The sequence below is a fragment of the Chaetodon trifascialis genome, chromosome 20 (genome assembly GCF_039877785.1).
Source record: "Chaetodon trifascialis isolate fChaTrf1 chromosome 20, fChaTrf1.hap1, whole genome shotgun sequence".
Classification (NCBI taxonomy): Eukaryota; Metazoa; Chordata; class Actinopteri; order Chaetodontiformes; family Chaetodontidae; genus Chaetodon; species Chaetodon trifascialis.
In genome coordinates, this window is record NC_092075.1 from 12,540,139 (window position 1) to 12,560,300 (window position 20,162).

Consider the following 20,162-nt stretch of genomic DNA (forward strand, 5'->3'; position numbering starts at 1 on the left):
TTTATCGCTTCAGATGATTCTCACGCACCAAGCCCCGTCTGTGTAATATGTGGCGACAGGCTCGCAAATGAGCCAATGAAGCCTTCTCGTTGAAGAGAAACAAGCGCAGGGCTCGCACTAATTACGACAGCTACATTCGTTTCTATGTCGGTCCGGAAAATTATTGCTTTGAGTGAAACAGGTCCGTGGCGCAAAAACAGATGAAGACCGCTACAGTCGAAGACGTTGGAGAAAATGTCACGTGGTCAATGTTGTTTACCACGTGCTCTGCGTGTCACCTCTTAAATGACGCAGCCGTGTTTCTCGCTGCTGGTGGTTGCGAATGGTTGTTGTTGTTGTGGCACACGTTATTATTTACAGGCGCAAAAGTCCCCGTCGTGGTGCATCTCATTCCTCTGTCGGCTTTGCTGACTTTTCAGACTGGCATCAAGATCAAACATAACTCTGGCAGACCACCGCTGATCACAGAGTAACACTGTTGCTGAGTCCTATTACACAGCTAGCATTGGCTAGCAGGTCCCACAGCTGAGCTAGTCAGCTAACTGCTTAGCTCTGATGGAGTGGCTGGGCAACGGAGCATCAATTCGCCCCGATGAAGAGTCTAGCTGTGACCCAGCTTCAACAGCCAGGGGCGTCAGTGGTATTTATCCTCACCAGCAGGTAATGAGTTCATGCTAGCGGTCGGTTTGTTGGCGGAAGACGTATTCCTTACCTGGCACCACAGAAATAACGGGAGTGGTATTAAAAGCGTGCTAACTAGCTAACGTTAAACCTGTTTGGGGATCACTGAAATGAGTTCATGTCAGGTTCGATTGCTTAGCAACGTATTGGTTGCTGTCTGTTTTTCAGTACTCATTATCTTGTCAGTTAGCTTGGACGAAGCAGCTGCCTTCGCTCTTAGCCAACAGCTCTCACGGTATAAAGCATCAGTGCCTTGGATGCATGCTAACCTGATTCAAACTCAGAATTGCGCAATCAAGGTAGCTATTTTCCACTTGAATGTGTGGTTATAAAGTAAACTGATTACTTGCAGTGTCATCATCCTGTCCCATCCTGGACACTGCTGCCATCTGTATGTGAAACAGTGAGATGAGAGGCCACAACAGGACATGAAGCAGCAGCTCACTTTCCCACTCCCCCAGGTCCTTGATATTCTCAGACACTGGCAGCTGTATGGGATGTCTGTTGGTGACTAGCCTAGCCATGGATCAGATGGAAACAAGCATTTATTTATTTTTAGCCCTCTCGCCCCACCCTGCACCAAATGCAGCATGGTTGTGGTCATGAAAGCTTAAAAGCTACGGGCCTACATGTAGTGAGGGATTGAGGGTGAGCAGGCAGTTTGTAGGTGTCAGCTGGTCAGGCCTCCTGGAGCCAATCCTCTCAGCAGGATGTGAATGTGACCTCCCCTTGTGGGCACTTTTGCATGTTCAGTGTAAACTTGAAACTGACAAATTGTGTTTAATAACTGGATTAATGTGTAATATATGTGTCTGTAATAAATAAGGATTTACTGTTAATTTCATTTGAGTCACTGACTTCATTTTCCCTCATGTCCTAATCTTTTTTCTTTCATTGACCTCACACCAGCTGCCATCATCACATCTGTGTGATGGCGCCATGGTGTCACTGTGCCAGAGCCAGCAGCGCTGTGTGAAGGCCTCCATCGTCTCCAGCTGGAGACTGGCTGAGGCCCAGGATCAGCTCTGTTCTCTAGGCGTCCACAGCTCAGAGTCCCTGGAGCAGGAACGTGCTCGGACTCTGGCCTGCCCCACAGAACTCACGCACACTGAGGAGGAGTGGCGCCGGAAGGAGAGCATGCTGGGAGGTCAGGAGCCCAGCCGCAGTCCTGTGCTCGGAGCCGTCGGAAGTTGGGATGTTTTTGATAAGGTAAGTGTGCAAAGAGTTTGGCTTTTTTCAAGTCTACCTGAGCTACTGTGACACATAAAGGTGACATGGAACATTAAAGGAGACAAAATCAGGATAGAAACTTGGACCTCAGTTATATTATGTACTTATTGTCTGCTGACCATGTAGAAACATCATCAGTAATTAATGTTTTCTCTCTGCTCCAGAGTATTATCAATGTCCAAAGTCAGCCTGTAGAAATGGATCAGGACAAGTGCAAGACGTTTCTCCAAAAGTATGAGCAAGAGCTCAGGCATTTTGGTAAGTGAGATCTGACGCTTCTAAGAATAGTCTCTCCCTCAGACTAAAGATAAATTGCTAATGATAAAACATGGTGTGTGGTTTGTTCTTAACTTAATCGAATGGCATGCTTTAGCTATGCAACTTACCACTAGCTTCACTGGGAGAGATCATATTTAGTTGTTCGTGTCCATACTTGAATGATTAAGTGTTTGCAGGAATATCATCTCAACAACACATTACTGTGGCAGAAGAGGGCAAGTCACCAGCTGTAATGGTATTAAGATGGTCGTTACACAGTTGGTGCTTTATCCGTTTATCAGCACGCAAATGCATGTAATTGCATAAAATACATTTTTGGGGAGAACACTAGGCAGCAAGCCAGTTTGCAGTCCATGTCGCACTCCTTACTTTCACCTATTACCACGGCAACAATGTTTTACAAAAACTATACAATCATATTGATGAATTGCCTAAAGTTTCATGTCGTCAACTTTTTCATGCCTTAAAATCAAGCATGATCGGCACGCAAGTAAAAAAGAGGTAACATATTTCTTAGTGTGGAAGCAGAGGTGCTGGATAATTTCATACGTTCCCATGAGAAAACAGGCACTGCCAGTCAGTTTAATGGAATAACTGCTAACTGCTAATAAGGGGTTCCAGTAATAAGCCAAAGTTAAAAAAGTGTGCACTTCAGTGCCAAATGATACAAACGTCTTATCCTCTTGTGTGCTGTAAATATTTCTGAAGTAACATTCAAAATGATAGCAAACAACTGCGTTTTCTTTGACCGTAGTTTCACCTTCACACAGCACCCATTTGATCCTTTTTTACATCTTCAGAAAATATGAACTGAGAAGCTTTTTTTCTGCATCTGCCAGGTATGCTGCGGCGATGGGACGACAGTCAGCGATTCCTAGCAGATATGCCTCAGCTCATCTGTGAGGAAACGGCCAACTACTTAATTCTGTGGTGCATGAGACTACAGCAAGAAGGGGTAATGTACTGAAAGGATGAGACTGGTGTTATTTTATCTTTTCACAAAACCAACAAGAAATTTATCCCGCTTACTAGTATCGTCTGTGCAGTCCCATTCTGATAAAACTTATGTGGTAAGAGCCATCTAGTTGCAATAGGTGGTGTATTCCTTTATTATGATGAACACGGTCAGTGTAGCTCATTCCTCTCTGCTGAATACTTCCTTTTAGTGGTCATCACTTGGTGCTTTTTGGGTATTGAAATTTGTTCAAGGTATTCGGTGTCAGATGTGTTAAGAGTGAGAGTATTACACTTCCAAATAAAGAAATGGCCTCACCTGCTTTGTTAGTTCCATATGTGGGTCCTAATTTTTACAGGTTGATTTTGAACTAATGCAGTATCACACCATGCAAAGGCGGTGGAAAAATTCACCATTGTGCTACTGTAGGACTAATCTCTCACAAGTAATTTGAAACATGACTAAAAAATATCGAAGGAATCGGTACTTTAAAGACTTGTGGTCGGCTAACAAGGTGAAATCGGCCACCGATTAAGACACACAGACCAAATCTTTTTTTTTTAAATTTTTTTTATGTGTGTGTGTGTGTGTGTGTGTGCGTGCGTGTTTGTTCTGCAGAAAGAAGCACTCATGGAACAGGTGGCGCACCAGGCTGTAGTCATGCAGTTCATCCTAGAGATGGCCTCAAACTCTCAGCAGGATCCTCGAGGCTGCTTCAGAGAGTTCTTCCACAAAGCCAAAGTAAGACACACACATCTGATTAACCCTGTATGTGAATGTACTGCACATGTCTGTCTACTTATCTGTACAGTATGAGAGTCCATGCCTGAAATTTCCTTCATCCCCATCGGACAGATGTTGTTTCCTTCAAGCCACGTTGCGCACGTTTTTCTGATATCAGCGTCTTTGTTGCGGTGTAGGACGGGCAAGAAGTCTACTTAGAAGTCTTCCATACAGAGCTTGAGGCCTTCAAACACAGAGTGAAAGAATACCCAGTCAAGTGTCGAGGTGATACAGTTAACAGCGCTGAACAACAGAACACTGGCACAAACTGCAGGCTCGACCCCAAAGAAGCCCTGGACTCTTTACCTCCAGTAAGTGTGCCTTCTCTCTTTTCCCAGTGCTGCTGAGACTAGTCTACTGCAGGTACCCCACACAGCTGTAAGATGGCACCATTGAGCTGCTGTATATCAGTCTCATGATGCATAGAACTGTCATCTTATGGCTGCATGCTGGATTTTAACGCATCAGCACTTGTGCTGTTTTTCAGCGATATACAGCGATTCACAAAATATTCAAATAACTGTTTACAATGCTTTTCATAAATGGTGACACATCTGGGAGGGATTCATGAGACTTAGGAAAAGCACTTGTGACTATAGCAATTGCACCGTCTGATTTTATCTACAAACCAGGACCAGCTGAACCATCCTGCTTCTGATGTCAACACTGGGACCAGAGTAATTTATTAGCAGACTGTCTTTTTTTGTTTGTTGTTTGTTTGTTTCATAAGCTGAAACCCCAACTTCTGCCACACAGTACAAACTTGATCCTCACATTTAGTGTTACATGTCTATTAACAAGGTCTGTTACTTGGATTCAGTGGGACGCTTGAAAAACTTTCTCTAAACACTCAATGTTTCGTGTGTGATAGACTCAACATCACAGGGAGTCCAACAATGGACTAATGCGTATGATACTAAACGTAGAAAAAAAACACTAATATGTGTTTTACATATAGTCTGTATCCCAGTAAGAAAGGGGAACATAGAATTTCAAGAGACATTAAACTTTTTTATCCCTTGATGGTTTTTATAATATCTGGTTTTAGGAGGTGCTGCAGCCCACCTTTATAAAGTCATGGAAAAACTGTCTATTTATTACTGTCTATCATTTATCAGTAATACAGTTAAGATGGAAAAAATCTGATTGTGTTGCACAGCATGTTAATTTAAGTCCGTGTTTCTCAATTCCGGTCTTCGGGCCCCCCTGCCCTGCATGTTTGAGACCCCGTTAACCCATATTTACTCATATGTGGTTTGGCCTCTCGTTTACATGCAAACAGAGTTTTTTCACGGAAAACGATCATTTTTAAAAACTTCAGCCAAAGTGGAGATTTCTGAAAACGCCGGTTATTTGTTGACGTGTAAATTGGGTTAAACGGCGTTTTAGGTTCCGAAGCGTCACAACATGCGACTGAATACTTAATGTCATGTGAGCGACCTATGTTTACACTCGCACCCATAAGTTTGGCATAGTTATGATGCACTCGACGGCGTATTTATCTGGGTTCATGTAAACAACAACATTTTTGAAAACGATGTTGTGTGCACGATGTTATTTTTGAAAACAGAGGGGCCAAAATATCCGTTTTCCAAAATACCATGCTACGTGTAAACGTAGGCTTAGATGTTTCCCTCCTCCACCACACCTGATTCAAATGATCAGCTTGTCATCAAGCTCTGCAGTGGCCTGATAACGAGCCACTCATTTGAATCAGGTGTGTTGGAGCAGGAAACCTCTAAAAAATGCAGGGAAGTGGGGCCTGAGGACCGGAATTGAGAAACACTGGTTTCAGTAGGGAGCACCATTGCTACCAGTGGTAGAAGTCAGTCTGCAGCCCTGCATGAAAGGCCTCTATTGTATAAAACATTGTTAACTTAAGGCAGACGTGAAAGAGATTTTTATTTGAGGATTTCAATATTTAGATGATGTGGAGTGTGAAATGCCAAACGGCTTCTCGAGTAAACTTCATCTTTGCAGGTTGAAAGCCTTGTTTAAGTGAGAGAGAATGAGGCCTCCTCCCCCCTCTTGGCCCCACAGTCTGACCAGCTGCCAAACATCTACTGAGAGAGAGGAAAACACATCCTCCTCTTCTCCCCCAGAGGAAAGATGGCTACCCAGGAATGCGACTGAGCCTGTTGAAACTGTAGCTTGGCTCTCCTGGCCCTGCGTTTGGATTTTTGCTTCTTTTTTTTTTTTTTTTCAGCGTCTGTCCTCACCTCAGTTTGGATGCACAGTCACTCTGAGGAGCATGTGTACATGAAGAAGCTGTTCTTTTTAAAGAACGTGTTTGTGAATTCATGATCAAAATGTTGGTTTCAGCTTAGATCAGTGCATTAAATGTTAAAGAGGCTGAGTGCAGTTACATAACCATTATAATCCTCTAACTAGGCAACAGTAGCCTAATCCCCCAGAGTCTCGCTCCAGCTCCATTTAAACCTATTTTTGATTTTGATTTGTGGATGTCAGTGCTCACCTGTGAATGGTGTTTGACGTCGGCTCACCTGTCTTTCTCTCCCTCCACTAGGTGGCAGAGTATCCTGTGAAGCGCTGCATAGAGGCCGGATTGTGGACAAACGTAGGGAGGTGGACAAAAGACGACGCTACAGAAACGGACGATATTCGCATGATGGAGACCTCGTAGGGATTGTAGGATCGGCCCCTGCTCTTCTTCCATCTCCATCGTTTCCCCATGTAGGAACTTCCTGACGTTTAAGCCCCCTGTGCTCAACAGACCAGGCTAAAAAAACACCAGTGTGGAGCAGCAATAAACAGAGAGATGATCAGTCCTTTGCGCTGCAGTTTTCAGTGGAGAACCTGCAGGAAATAATGTTTCGCTGATGTTTCTCAGTGCTGATGATATTATGCTACTGTGCTTGGCCTCTGGCGAGTCGGTTCCTGCAGTGTCTCTCGTCAGCTAAATGCATGTCTTATGTCATGATCCTGGTTTTGCAGATGGAATTTCATGCTTCAAGCTGGTTCTGCTGAAAAAGAGAAACATCCTTAAGGGAAATTGACAGATTGAAAATTAAATCCAGACAACACAAAGAATACTAAACCAATAAAGTATATGGGCAAAAGTCAGTAAATCAGTCATGTCAAGTATGAGAGAAGCATGATGGACAGATCAATGGCGAACATTTTAAATACGGAGTATTAACTCATAGTCTGCTATGCACTGCTTGACATTAATTAAGGTGTCTTGAAAAAGTGTCTTGATGTAAAATTTAAACTACCTGATCATGGATCTACAGGTTCAGTATACAGTAACTACGGGGCTGTATCAAATAGTTCAGGGCTTCGAGGATTCCTTCATAAGGCTGATGTTTGAATTCTTAATCAACATTTGAATGCAGCACAGTTTTTTGTTTGTTTGTTTGTTTTTATTTGCATCTCTGTTTGTTGTTTTTAAACAGTCTGAGCTCGTTCCCAGGTCACCAAATACCTACATTTGTCACGGCCCGTCTGTGGGTCATACAGACCAGAGCCAAAGGCCCTGATACACACTCACAGCTCTGATTCAGACACAAAAGGGACCTTTAAGTACCAGGCACCCGGCTTTGAACTATCTCCAGTGTAAACCCATGCGCTGCAATTTCCTCAATGGATCTTTTCTTAAATCTAACCAATTGATTTTGGTGCCTCAACATAACCAAACTGTAACCGTTTCAAAACGTCAACCACATGTTAGAAAGGCTTTCTGACAAAGCATGGTCAGTATTTGACACTCTGGGATGACATTTAAAGCGTATTTCTGCACAGTGGAAGATAATAATTAGGCTACACTAATTGTTTCCAACTTGTGTGATCCAGTTTCTGATAACTCCAGAGCATTGTAAAGTCCAAAAGTCAAAATGTATGGGAAAAAAAAAATGATGTAATCATTTCCAAATTTCACAACATGTTTTTTTTATCTAACAAAATATTCTGCTCCAATCAGTATTCATTTTCACTGCTGTCAAGAAACAGTTTTTAAAATGGTATTAAGGAAGTCTAGCAGCAATAAGCCTACAGCTCAGTTATTATGTCATCAATACCTTATGCCTTTATCAGATTAGCCAACAGCCTGCATGCATTTATGTTGGCGAAACTGACGAGTTGATTTAATAAAAGAAGACTAATATAATCCCACGAATCACTTTATTCAAACTAAGGATTTTGTTGCTTCATTGGAAAACCTCAGTCGAGGCTTCAAATGGAAAATACATTTCATTCAGTACAGCCAGAGTAACTACTGCAGGCATGTCCAAACTATTCCACAAAGGGCCGAGTGGCTGAAGGTTTTCTTTCTAACCAAGCAGCAGCACACCAGACTTGACTCATTTCATCAGCTGATCTCAGTCTTCAGACAGCTGACTGGTCAGGCTGCATCCTCTTGATTGGTTGGAGGAAAAACCTGCAGCCACACGGCCCTTTGTGGAATAGTTTGGACATGCCTGAACTACTGTAAGATAGAGAGAAGGTGATTGCTCAGCAGCGGTGATCTGTTGAATCATCTGATCTCAATCATGAGGGGGAAAAAACTGCATATAATTTGGTGCTTCTGAGTGTGTTTTGAACACAGTTCACCTGAAAGCAAGGCTTTGGTGGTAATAGGTAATAACATACTGTCTGAATCTGTAGCAAATACAAAGAGCAGAAGCACTCCAGTTGTGGTGACTTGGATTTGTGTTTTTCGCCAATGTTTGTTAGGCTGGATTAAACGGTCTTGGGTCGCATTCACCCTGCAACCCTTGGCTCTCAGACTAACAACTGATCTGCATATGAGGATCACAGGCTCCTTGTAGGCTCATTATCAGGATACACTAGGATAGTGTGGGTGGCTAGAGCATTAGCTGATTCACAGTTGTCTGCAATGAGCAGATAAAACAGATGTTCCATGATGGCAGTTCATGGTGCAAATGTTTTAAGTTTTACACAGCTTTTGTCATATATTATTGTATCATTACCTTCTAGTTTCCAGTCCTTGTTGTGCCTGCTAGGCCATCAAAAGTGGCCCTTCTTTCTGCTCCAAGTATAACAAGACTAACAAGTCAATAAAAATGATTGGTTATCTTACACCACTGCTTTTACAAATGCAGAATAGGAGCTTACGTTCACATTTGATATCATTTAGGCAGTGGGTTTTACTCAGTGTTGTGACCATATCTACAAAGTGGTTTTCAAAAAAAAGTATTCCTGGTGTTGTCTGGAGGGGCTTACAAGAGCAAGTGTGCCAGTGATCAGGCTACCTCCTTCACATCTGCCATTAACATACTCTTTGATGTTCAGATTTTTTTCTGATGTTTAATGCTGCCTTTAAATGGGGTTATGTTTACTGTGTTCACAAGAAGAATCCGTATGATCGCCCCCCTCTGGTCATATTCACAACCTCGTAAGTGGAACTTTTCTGAAAGCTCTGACTTCACGAGTTTTGTCTTCTTTGCTGATGTTTTCAGAAATGGCAGAGGCCATGGAAGAGTTTTTCGTTGTAATTTTATATGTTTGAGGAAAATGCTGATTTTCCCAGTGACCCCCTCTTTTCTCTGTCATTATGCTTTGCATTTCCTACATTATGTTACCCGCTTGCTCACTTGCTAAATTGTTAGCCACAGTGGCTCCTAGACGCCGACACACAACTTCCCACAAGCTCGTCAGTTCCATTTGAAGGCAGCATAAGTCTGCAGACAAGCACGTATAAACTCACCCTACTGTATATACATAATGACTGCAGTCACAACACAAAATCACTGTAAAATTGACTGAATTTCCACATTCAACAACAGACTAACTGCTGTGTGGTAGAGCTACAATGAGTAGTCTGTTATTCAATACATCAATTGAAAGAAAATTAACTATTTTGATCGATTAATCATTCCAGTCATTTCCCAAGCAAAAATCTCAAACATTTGCTGTTTTCAGCTTCTTAAACGTAATGATTTGCTGCTTTTCTTTGTCATTTGTAGTAGTACAAAAAGAGTTTTTGGGTTTTGGATTGTTGGTTGGACAAGAAAAACAGTTGGAAGATGTTACTGTCAATGCAAACGTGTCTTAGAAAGGCAGAGTCAACCCAAATTTAGGAAGATATTTAGAAAATTTGAACTGATATTTGAATTATCCATATCCAGGTATTGTCTGGGTGCAAGAGGCATGGTAATGTAAGGTGTGTAGACGGTACAACATACGTCTCTGTACTTGTTTATTATTCCCTTGGAACATATTTTACCATGCTGACAGTGTGCAAACCAGGTCATCTTTCAATACATAAACATTTTACAGGGCCTGCATGGCCCAGTTTCCCCATACAAGTGCTATGTGCAGACTGTGGTCAGTCAGTTGGTTCCAGTCCACAATTCTGGGATTTACACCTGAGGAATGGTTTGGAGGAGGGGGTGGAAAAAAGGGCTGAGCTTTCTGCAAAGACTTTGACTGTATATTTGTATGCAGTAATGAACTCTCTGTATCTGAATGTGTCCTGCACTTTATATTTCTCTTTTCAAAATGGAAACAGTTTTAAAAAAAAGAGGCCGGGATGGAGTAGTTGAAAAACTCGACTTTTAAAATGCTGACGACTTTTTATTCTTTCCAGTCGTCAGCATTTTTTATTTCACAAGCAGGCTTTAGCTGAGCTTGTATGTTGAATGGTGTTGCTTTCTTTTCCTTTTGTTTTCTGTTTTTTGCTGACTTTTTTGTAACTTTTTTTGCATTCAAGGGTTGTGCCAGATTTATTAGGCTTCCAATTTAACTTAAAAGACAGTGAAAATCTGCTGAGTGACGCAATCAGAACGACTTAAACTGCAGACTTTGGAATTTAAGATACCATATGAATGAAGTACAATACTGTATATGTGTTTATGGCTTAAAGCTACTCTGATGTATGATGTATTGTTGAGTCTGCAGAGCACCTTGTGTCATCTCTATCCACTATTTCACAGATTTACGTCTACAGAACTTCACACCTGTATCATAAATACTGTAAACATAAACAGAGATATTGTTAGCAGTGATGCTAACACAATGTGCTGTAGTGGTCTTAAATGTTTTTTTGTCCACAGTAACTAATCAACTATGCAAAACAACTGTATGGCTAAAGCTGTTGTACTATACCTGTGGTCAGTGTCCATGGTGTCTTAACTTCCTAAATTATCTAAAGATTATCACTAAATTTCCGAGTGTAAGAATGAGAGACTTGATACTGTATGTTAACGTCTTTTGCTATGAGCTTTGGAGACATATGAGTTAGCTACGTGTAATTCACTGTAGGCTAATGTAAGATTTGGCTGCTGTTAGAAATTCAAATATAAAACCAGTGCTAAGTATTTGTATATTTGCAGTGATTATACAAAGGGCCTCTGTTGACAGGAGCCTAAAATGGCGCCATCATTAAATCCTCACAGGGTGACTAGCAGGTGTTTGGGATTAGCTTAATTAGCATGAGAGCACATTTTAAATAAATTACACAAAGTCATATGTGGCTCCAGAGGGACCTGCCTCAAGTCTGCTAAATTAATATAATGTTCATTTTATATGTTTACTTCAGTGACAACATGTTTAAAAATAAAAAACAGACAGAAGTTAGCTTACCTCTGTAGCCTCGTCCATCCTCATCTGGCTGCATTAGCCGCTACTAGCATAATGGAAACGACTCCCCAAATTCTCTGCATTGGGTTGCATTGTGGGTAATCTTGGCGCCAGGTTTGCGTGGAATAAAAAAATGACAATATCTCTGTTTCTGCTGCATGGATTTTGATACTTCTTTGTTTTTACAACTGTCCATCATGAGTCTGACAGTGTTATAAGAGCACAATGCTGAATCGGCCGAGTACTGTTTTAGCTGTCTGTTTTAGGGACAGGTGTGTTAACTGTCAAAAGCCGTCAAATAGGTTGTTTGCGTATGACGTCACGTCACTCTTTTGTTTTGGCGCAAAATGCAGATGGAGGGCCATAACGTAAATATCATCATTCGGCTACGCACACCCACAAAAACAAAACGACAGTCATGTCGGAGCACTTCGGTACCGAGGTCGTGGACCTGACCGCTAAGAACAAAGTTACATACCTCCATACTTTTGTCTGCTTTCATGTTTTCTAGAGTTGAGTGACGTCTGAATGAGCAGGTAGTTGTTATATCTGCTGCCACTGTAGCAGCAAATCTTTCAGTTGAGAAATCGCTGTTTGTACCTTTCTCTCATTATTTCATCTTAACTAGCACAGTAAGAACTCTCCTTCGTCTCATCCATGGCAGTTATCCCTTCGGGCCCTCCATCTGAATTTAACATCACATGACTGCAAACAGCCTATTAAAACAATGACAGGGAAGCTGTCCAGTTCTGGTGTAACGCTATAATAACATACTAAATACATTAATTAGTATCTGAAGTTTATTGTGGTTCTTAATAAATACTCTTATAATGACACAGTTCTTAGTTGTCTTTGAAGAGGAGACGTGCTTTATAAATATTCAAGTGTTTATGCTCAGCACAGTTCAGGAAACATTCACTGCATAAATCTACAATACACTGTGAGGCAGGTTAGCATCTCTGTGGCTTTTAACATGGTGAAACATCCTTACGTCAAAGTGCAAAGACACAGAACTGTAGATCAACCTTGAATGTTGTGATGTCTTCGAACATGATAAACTGTTTTAAATGTTTTAAGTTAATACATTTTTCAATAAGGTTTTCAGTTGTCAATTCACATTGAAATGCAAATCTACATTTGTAGATTGATCACAACGCCTGTTTAAAATGGAAACTGGTGTATTTCAAAAGGCAACACTATCAAGACTTGAGGTGGTTGAAAGAAGCTGTCAAACACTGATGGCTTAATTAAAGATGAAAAATATCCAATATAATTAGTGTTGTCAGTTTATACATTATTCACTCCACATTCATAGAAAGTATTCAAACTACATTCAGAGAGCTACCTGTTATATTTTCAAAAGCAGCAAGAGGCACTTATTTGTAAAAGTGATTGTACAATAATAAACATGGCACAGTTCTCTTTTGGGCAGTTACCCACTGCATAAGAAACAGTCCAAGGCCATATTGGGACTGTTATGCTGGGGCTAAAGGCCTATGCAATATTGCTTCCAAAGGATGCCTTACTAAAAGAAGTTTCTTATTTAGCTCTTGTTTGTGCCCATTCTTTTCAGTGTTGCTGCCATCAGCTAACAAGAAGTCATGATTGCAATTAGAAAACCTAAAAGTTAAAAATGTATACTTAACTCCACTCATTAAAGTTGTTTGCATTCACCAGAGAGGACATGCCATAGCAACTATTCCTATCTTTGTACAGTATTGTCTTGATATTGTACTGTAAAAGATTGTGATATTCACTTCAGTGATGCCTCCTGGCTTCATAAAGGCACATTATGGAAAGAAGAGACAATCTTTTTAAACTATAACCAATAATATTTGAAGGATTTTACGTGCACATTGTGGCGTTTCCCAAACTAGTTTCAGCAACGTTGTGGAAACACTGCAACAGTAGTGCAAAAAATACTTCAAAAGTGGAAGGTTTTTTTCCCAAAAACATCTGCAATCTTACTAAAGCTTCCTGATATAGACTGTATGAGCACCTGACTGATCAAAGCACACAGTGTGGTTTCTCCTGGTGAAACTGGACTCTTCTTGGGCCGTTCTGTTCTGGCTTTCTATGCGGCTTCCTGGCCGATGGAGGAAAGTTTTCTGTGGAGGAACACCTCAACATGCGGCCAGATCTTGTTGGTTTCTGTCCCAGAGAAGGTCTGCAGGACACCTTTACTCCTGGAAGAACGAAGAAACACAGAAATCAGCTTTTAATGCAGGTCATAGAGCTACGAACATTGCTTTAAAGCATTCTGCACAGCAAGCAAAACATGTTCAACAGCAGTAAAAGTCAAATATTTGTTCATCCATTAAAATAAACCCTCTCAATTATTCTCAGTCTGTAGTTTCATGTACTTAGTTCAAATGATGACCAGCCTCCCAAACACTGTGGTAAAAATAAAGTGGGACACTAACTGAGCACATCCCTGTGGTCTGAGAGAAAACAGAGGAATATGTTTTCCAGGCTAATTAGTCCAGAAATAGCAAATATGATGCATGCACATTCAAGCTGGGTGCAGAGCCTCGCAACTCTAGTATTTGTACTTCTATGCTTCTAGCCTGGGTTTTATTGATTCTGGTAAAACTTTAATATCTGTGTATTCATTCTCCTGTAATGAAGGGAAAATGGGCTTTTGCACTCATTGGCTTGTGCTCTTGGAATGTGGTTCTTGAGCATGAAAGCAGCCATGAGGAATGTGAAGGGAGGACAAGGGCCAAAGTCAAGGTTCAGTAGGATTTGGTTGCAGCCTTTCAGCCACATTATGGCATTTATGTGGAGAACACTTATACTTATTACACTGTTTTCTTCTTTCAGTTCTCTGTGCAGGGATGCAAAATAGGTTACTTCAAAAAGCAAAGCCCAGATGTCATCAACACACGTACAGTAAGTAGAAGTTGTAGGTATATTTTGATATATCTGTACTTTCCTACCTGTAGTACTCTAAGACGGGCTCTGTTTGGTTTTCATAGGCCTTCAGTCTCCGTGTGACTGTCTCTGGCGTGTCGTCATCCCTCTGGACCAGAGGCTCTCCTGACACATCATCGAAACCCTAGAGAAAACACATCGGCAAATGTTGCTGGTGGCTTAATTACTTAAAAATCACACCAGTGCAACATGCTGTAATTTTCTCTTTCAACGTTTTTTTTTCTGCAAATGAAGCTGAAGCTGCAAATGAATGGTTTTGTTCACTGTTTTCATAGCAGCTAAATAACAAAAAATGATAATTGAGACACTGTAACTTGCAGCCATTGTACTAGTCCATAGCTGTAGTGTTTGTCCAGCCCACACCTACACACAGCACAGACTGGAATGTAAACCCTGCTCTAGAAACACAGTGTTGCCTCTTTAAATTCAGTCAACCAAGACAACAGAAAAGCAAGGAAGGGGTCTGTTTCAAAGCAGACATCCTGACTCATCATGGAAAAGCACAGGTGTTACTAATAACATTGTCGATGGCTTTGTTCCATGCAAGTGTCACAGTAAGTCATGACAGAGGCAGCAGGCACAACACCAGGACCATGAACCAGCCATGTTAAAATGTCATGAAGAAGGTCTAAATCTCACTTAGCTTGTAGCAAAGTGGATTACTGTCCACTACATCGCTTTGTTTTGTGAGCTGAAATGCATTTTGTTTACGCTGAGGGATATTTTGTGTGTGTGTGTGTGTGTGTGTGTGTGTGTGTGTGTGTGTGTGTGTGTGTGTGTGTGTGTGTGTGTGTGTGTGTGTCTGTCAGTCAAAACAGAAACATGGTGGGTGGGGGTAATAACAATGGTTTTGAGGAGCATTCACGACATAGCCCTTAGCTCTAAACATTAACAATAACTCTGATCAACTACATCCTTTCCTTGTGAGCCTATCAGTCTATCAGGGAACAGCATGAATGTGGTGTCCCAAAATCTGCATGAAATTAATGATTCACATGGAGCAAGACTCCTGTGGAAGATTTGCAACACCTCATTGAATTCATGCCTCAAACAATTCAAGTTGTTCTGAAAGCGAAAGATGATGCACCTGATGAAATGACTTCTGAGCGTGTTCATGTTGGTTGCTTGAAGAACGTGAAGAAAGAAGAAATGCTGGCATTTTTAAGCCCTTTACTTGCTTGTGTCCCACTGTTCTCTCAAACAGGACTGTGAAGAATATACTGAGGCCAATGATTAACTACAAATGTGTTGCTCCTCCAGACTGTGCAGGAAATGTAGCAGGAACGTCCTGCAAATCACTGCAGCACAGAGAACATGTGACCGCGTGTACGTTAGCTGTGAGTCATCCATCAGTTTGACAGAAACAGGAGCTCAAAACCTTGTCAGTGTGCACAACCGAACAATGTCTATCTAAATGAGTATCTGTAAATGGAGTATCTTCCACACCCTTGCTATATCTTATATAATACTTACTGATATGCCAATCAGGGGAGATCCTGGATAATTTCCTATTTCCTCTGTAATTTCCTTTTAATTAGCTATTTTCTAATCAATTTAAAAATAAATGTTGAAAGGTTCAAAGCAATATGTAAAAAGGCAGCAATTATCACACTATTATCTGAGTGCTCTGTAGTCTCTGTAGTCATGGAAACAGATGCAAAATGCACAAAAGACAGTGACAGTGAAACCTGACTCCCAGTCGAATGCATAATCCTCCCACTCTTTTCATTGCTCCTTAAAAACTACAAACAAGTTTGTGAGTTCACTGTAGTTCAAACAAGTTCCTACTAAAGCTGCACCACTAGCCGCCAGTTGCCCTGCTTACAGGTGTGTAATTGCACTGGATGAGAGCAAAGGTCCCACTTGGATTTTCACAGCTAACAAGTGGCCTGTTCTGTTATCTTCCAGTTTATCCTGGTTTTGCAGCCAGTTTTTTATTTCCCATTTTCTCTGTTTACGCTGCAGGCTTATATCATCCTCATTAGCATGTTGTGTCTCTTGTGTCTCTATTTCATTTTTTTTTAACCTTGTTATATAATACTGCCTTTTGGAGCTCATGTTTTTAAGTTTAGAAAAACCTGAAACAATTCACTAACCTCAAGACAGTGTGCTTTATTAGTACAGTACTGGGGCAACTTAAAGGACCAGTATGGAAGATTTAGGGGGATCAATTGACATAATGTGGCAGAAGCTGAAAATAATATTCATAATGATGTTTTCACTAGTGTATAATCACCTGAAACTGAAAATCGTCTTTTCTGTATCTTAGAATGAGCTCTTCATATCTACAGTCAGGGCAAAGTCTGCCATGTTGCACCGCCATGTTTCTATAGTAGCCAAGAACAGACAATCCAAACACCAGCCCGAGAGAATGCTTTTCACATTTTTTGCGAGTTTTGCAGCCACCATAAGTTCTCTTACACGCTTGGAACAGAAGCGGATATTTTGGTGAGTTACACTCTGCAACCTCACCATTAGATATCACTATATCTGACACACTTGTCCTTTAAAGCTCAGAGGTCATTTCTGTTTGAAAAGACGCTGGTTGTCGGTGCAGTTCTGGACTGACAGTCTCCAGAAAACAGAAACTGAAACGGTGAAGGAGTAACAGGTAAGAGAGAACTTACAGGGACTTTAGGTGGGTTGAAATCTGTGTTGTAAACTCTGCCGCTGGGAAGGTGAGTCCAGCGAGAGGTCAGCCTCTGTTTTATGGTCTCGAAAGGTACATTGAGGTTGATGACTGTGTCCACATTGTAAGCATCATCCAGAGCCTCTGCTTGGGAAACTGTTCGAGGGAAACCTGGTAGGGAGACAGATAGAAAGCAAGGCAAAAGGTAGAGGGAAGAAAGAAGGGTGTGATAAATAACCATACCAGGCATAAGCACAAAAGAGGTCAATGGAAACATTCCCCTGAGAGCAGACAACTAAACTGTAGATACATTTAAAAGATCAATGAATTATCTCACAGTTGTTTTAAGCTCTATAACGAATGATGCTGATGATATGTTTTCACCGGTGATCCTTTCCCATCAGGAAGGAGTGGTGATTCAAACTTACCGTCGAGCAGCCAGCTGTTCAGTCCTCCCAGGTCGTTCAGGATGAGACGAGACATGACGTCATCAGGCACCAGCTGACCCTGATCAATACAGGACTTCGTCAACAGACCCAGTTCTGACACACACACACAGAAAAACAGAGACACAGAGAGAGGATGCTGTTCATACTCATTAAAAAGTAGTATTTGTTTCCTGAAAGCATTTTTGAATTTTGACTTCATAAAGGCTGCTCTCATCACCACATTAACAATTAGCTGTACCTGCTTGCCAAAAGCACCTGATTCATGTTCTCCTGAAAAACTTCTGGATGTCTATAACCACTTTGACCCTACCAGCGTACGTAATGGCGCCCTTACTTTAAAGACATTCTGTGTATCCAAGCATTGTTCAACACCACTCAACTGTATTTTAGATGAGAAAAAAGAAAGAGAAATGATGCACAGATCTTCGAGCATATTTCCAGCATACTGCAGTGCAGTTTTTGCAGTGTGAGGTTGAATATCTACCTCAGTATAATCATATACTGTGGCTACAATCAAACAGAGGAATATGTCTGCACTGTAACACAGTGTGAGACTTTTTTAGGGTTTCAGAGGTTACAGCATCCTTTTTCCCCCCTATCCCTTCAACTTTAACTGGTCAAAGCACAGCTGAAGACAGGAATTTCCTGTCACGCCCGTTGCGTTGTTGATTTCTGTTGCTCTGACATACATCGACAAATGCGTCGACCTTTTCCTTTTAGAACATGCTAAATATTAAAACTGTACACTAATGTTCACTGGGCCTGTAAAATGATGTTTTTAGACAGGAGATGCATTCTCATGTGGCTACCAGTTTAGCAAGGCAAGTTTTGGCAAAGTGACAACTTTGGAGGATTTGCCTATTGGTCAGTGGTAGAATTTACTCAAATACTGTACTCTAGTACAAATTTGAGATACTTGTACTTGACTTGACTTTTTTTGTTTTATGGCAATTCATAATTACTACTCCACTAAATTTCTCTGACAGTATTAGTTACAAGTAACTTTACAAATTAAGACTTTTACACATAAACTGAAGAGTTTACAAGAACCCAACTAGAAAGTCAAACAACTAGAACAGTTAACTCTAGCTTTTACATTAATGCAAGAGTAATAATAATGTAATGACATAAAATGTAGTAGTACATCAGATACAGGTGACATTTTTCTGCGTTGAGTACTTTTTATTTTAAGACTTATAAGTACATTTTCCTGATAATACTTTCACTTGAGTAACATTTTAACTGCAGGACTTTTACTTGTAACAGAACATTTTTACAGTGTAGTATTAAGTACTTTTATTTAAGCAAAGGACCTAAATACTTCCTACACAACTGCTTCTTGTGAGATGTATTAGTATTAAGTTAATATATTTTGAGAGTTACCATGCTCACAGCTTTCTAATCTTCAGTATGACTCGAGAGAAGGTTAGTGAGGCAGTCTCAGGAAGTGGAAGGTCACTGGTTCACATCCAAGGTCTGTTTGGGAAAACGGGGGAAAAATCTGCTTTAACTGCCAGCTGCTCCACTGGAGCTGCTTGGCTGCCACCAACACAAGTGTTTAGTTTAACTGGGGAGTCTGATTGCATGTGTGCAGTCTGAAAGTATAACACTGTGTGATGACACATGCATGTGTGCATAAATAAAGGTTTGATTGGAGACTCTAAACCCGACTCTAACTTTGCATTACTGCCATTAAATTCCCCAACTAGTAGTTTAGCTGCAGCTGTAAAAGTAGCCTTGCAGTAGCCTTCCTTATCTTTACACCATGTCTTTATCTTTACTCAAGGTGGTACTCGGGAACAGTGGCCTCCTTCCAAGGTTCAGGTAACTGAGTTGAGATCAAGTGTTTCCATTATAAACATAAAGCAACAGGTTCTATAACCCGTGAACCAGTTTGACCTTGGTTAGGGAACATAGCCAATGCCACTCCAGTGAGAGCAAGATAAGAGATTAAACTAGTGAAGGCGTGCAGCTCTTCTCACGGTTCCATGTTATTTTCACACTCCAGTGTGACTTCCCCCTGTAGTTTTGTCGTTTCTGTGTAATAATCTGCTTATGTTTTGAACATAATTACAGCCTGTGTGTGGATTGTTTTCTAACACCCTCTAAAAAAACATAACCTCCCTGAGGTGTCTTTTTGTTCAACAGGTAACACGCACACCTGAAATGACCTTATGTTGCAGCTTCTTGACTTCTAAAAACCATGTTGAGCTGTCGGGCCACATCTATGCTTTTCTAGGCATATTTTTCTGAAATAGGACACCACTGTCTTACCAGTTTTGGCGTTGATGTTCGTTCTCAAAATGTCCCCACTAGAAATGTGCTTCAGTCCAAAAGTTTTGGTTATGCGCGCAGACACTGTTCCTTTCCCCGACCCCGGAGGTCCCATAATGACTGCACGGAAAATCTTATGAAGTGCCATCTCTGGATATTAATTTGACAAAACTGACTTCTTAGAAACACCGCGACCGTGTACTTCCAATGAAACCCCTCTACAGATGCGCCCCCGCGGTTGGATCGGAGCAGGTATAATTTCTTTTCCAAGAAGTGCGCAACGTAGCTGAGCGTGGGCGCGTCTTCCGCAGCCAGTCTCGACGCTCACTGGACATCGGCTTTTATTTCCCTGTGGGCTGCCGAAACAGAGGGTGGAGGAGGGGGTACT

The 20,162-nt window shown here is 41.2% G+C and overlaps 2 protein-coding genes across 2 annotated transcripts; one reads left to right on the plus strand and one right to left on the minus strand.

Annotated features, from left to right (window-relative positions):
• Positions 1-262: 262 nt before the first annotated feature.
• Positions 263-11,011, plus strand: cdc37l1 (cell division cycle 37-like 1). Its single transcript, XM_070988250.1, has 7 exons — positions 263-660; positions 1,591-1,890; positions 2,076-2,169; positions 3,030-3,145; positions 3,764-3,886; positions 4,066-4,239; positions 6,456-11,011. Exons 1-7 carry the CDS (start codon positions 556-558, stop codon positions 6,570-6,572), a joined length of 1,029 nt encoding a protein of 342 aa, XP_070844351.1. The 5' UTR covers positions 263-555; the 3' UTR covers positions 6,573-11,011.
• A 1,260-nt stretch (positions 11,012-12,271) lies between these two features.
• ak3 (adenylate kinase 3) lies at positions 12,272-20,140 on the minus strand. The gene is made up of 5 exons (XM_070988252.1): positions 19,775-20,140; positions 17,480-17,593; positions 17,050-17,222; positions 14,428-14,546; positions 12,272-13,674 (listed from the first exon to the last, which is right to left on the minus strand). The coding sequence occupies exons 1-5, from the start codon at positions 19,920-19,922 to the stop codon at positions 13,563-13,565; spliced, it is 666 nt and encodes a 221-aa protein (XP_070844353.1). The 5' UTR covers positions 19,923-20,140; the 3' UTR covers positions 12,272-13,562.
• Positions 20,141-20,162: the final 22 nt, after the last annotated feature.

Coding starts and splice junctions, on each gene's coding strand:
- ak3 (XM_070988252.1), bottom strand. CDS start 19,922: ATGGCACTTCATAAGATTTTCCGTGCAGTCATTATGGGACCTCCGGGG. Junction 14,547..17,049: donor TCAACCCACCTAAAGTCCCT/GTAAGTTCTCTC, acceptor TGTTTTCTCTAG/GGTTTCGATGATGTGTCAGG. Junction 13,675..14,427: donor CCCGTCTTAGAGTACTACAG/GTAGGAAAGTAC, acceptor TCGTTCTTCCAG/GAGTAAAGGTGTCCTGCAGA.
- cdc37l1 (XM_070988250.1), top strand. CDS start 556: ATGGAGTGGCTGGGCAACGGAGCATCAATTCGCCCCGATGAAGAGTCT. Junction 661..1,590: donor GTATTTATCCTCACCAGCAG/GTAATGAGTTCA, acceptor ACCTCACACCAG/CTGCCATCATCACATCTGTG. Junction 3,146..3,763: donor TGAGACTACAGCAAGAAGGG/GTAATGTACTGA, acceptor TTTGTTCTGCAG/AAAGAAGCACTCATGGAACA.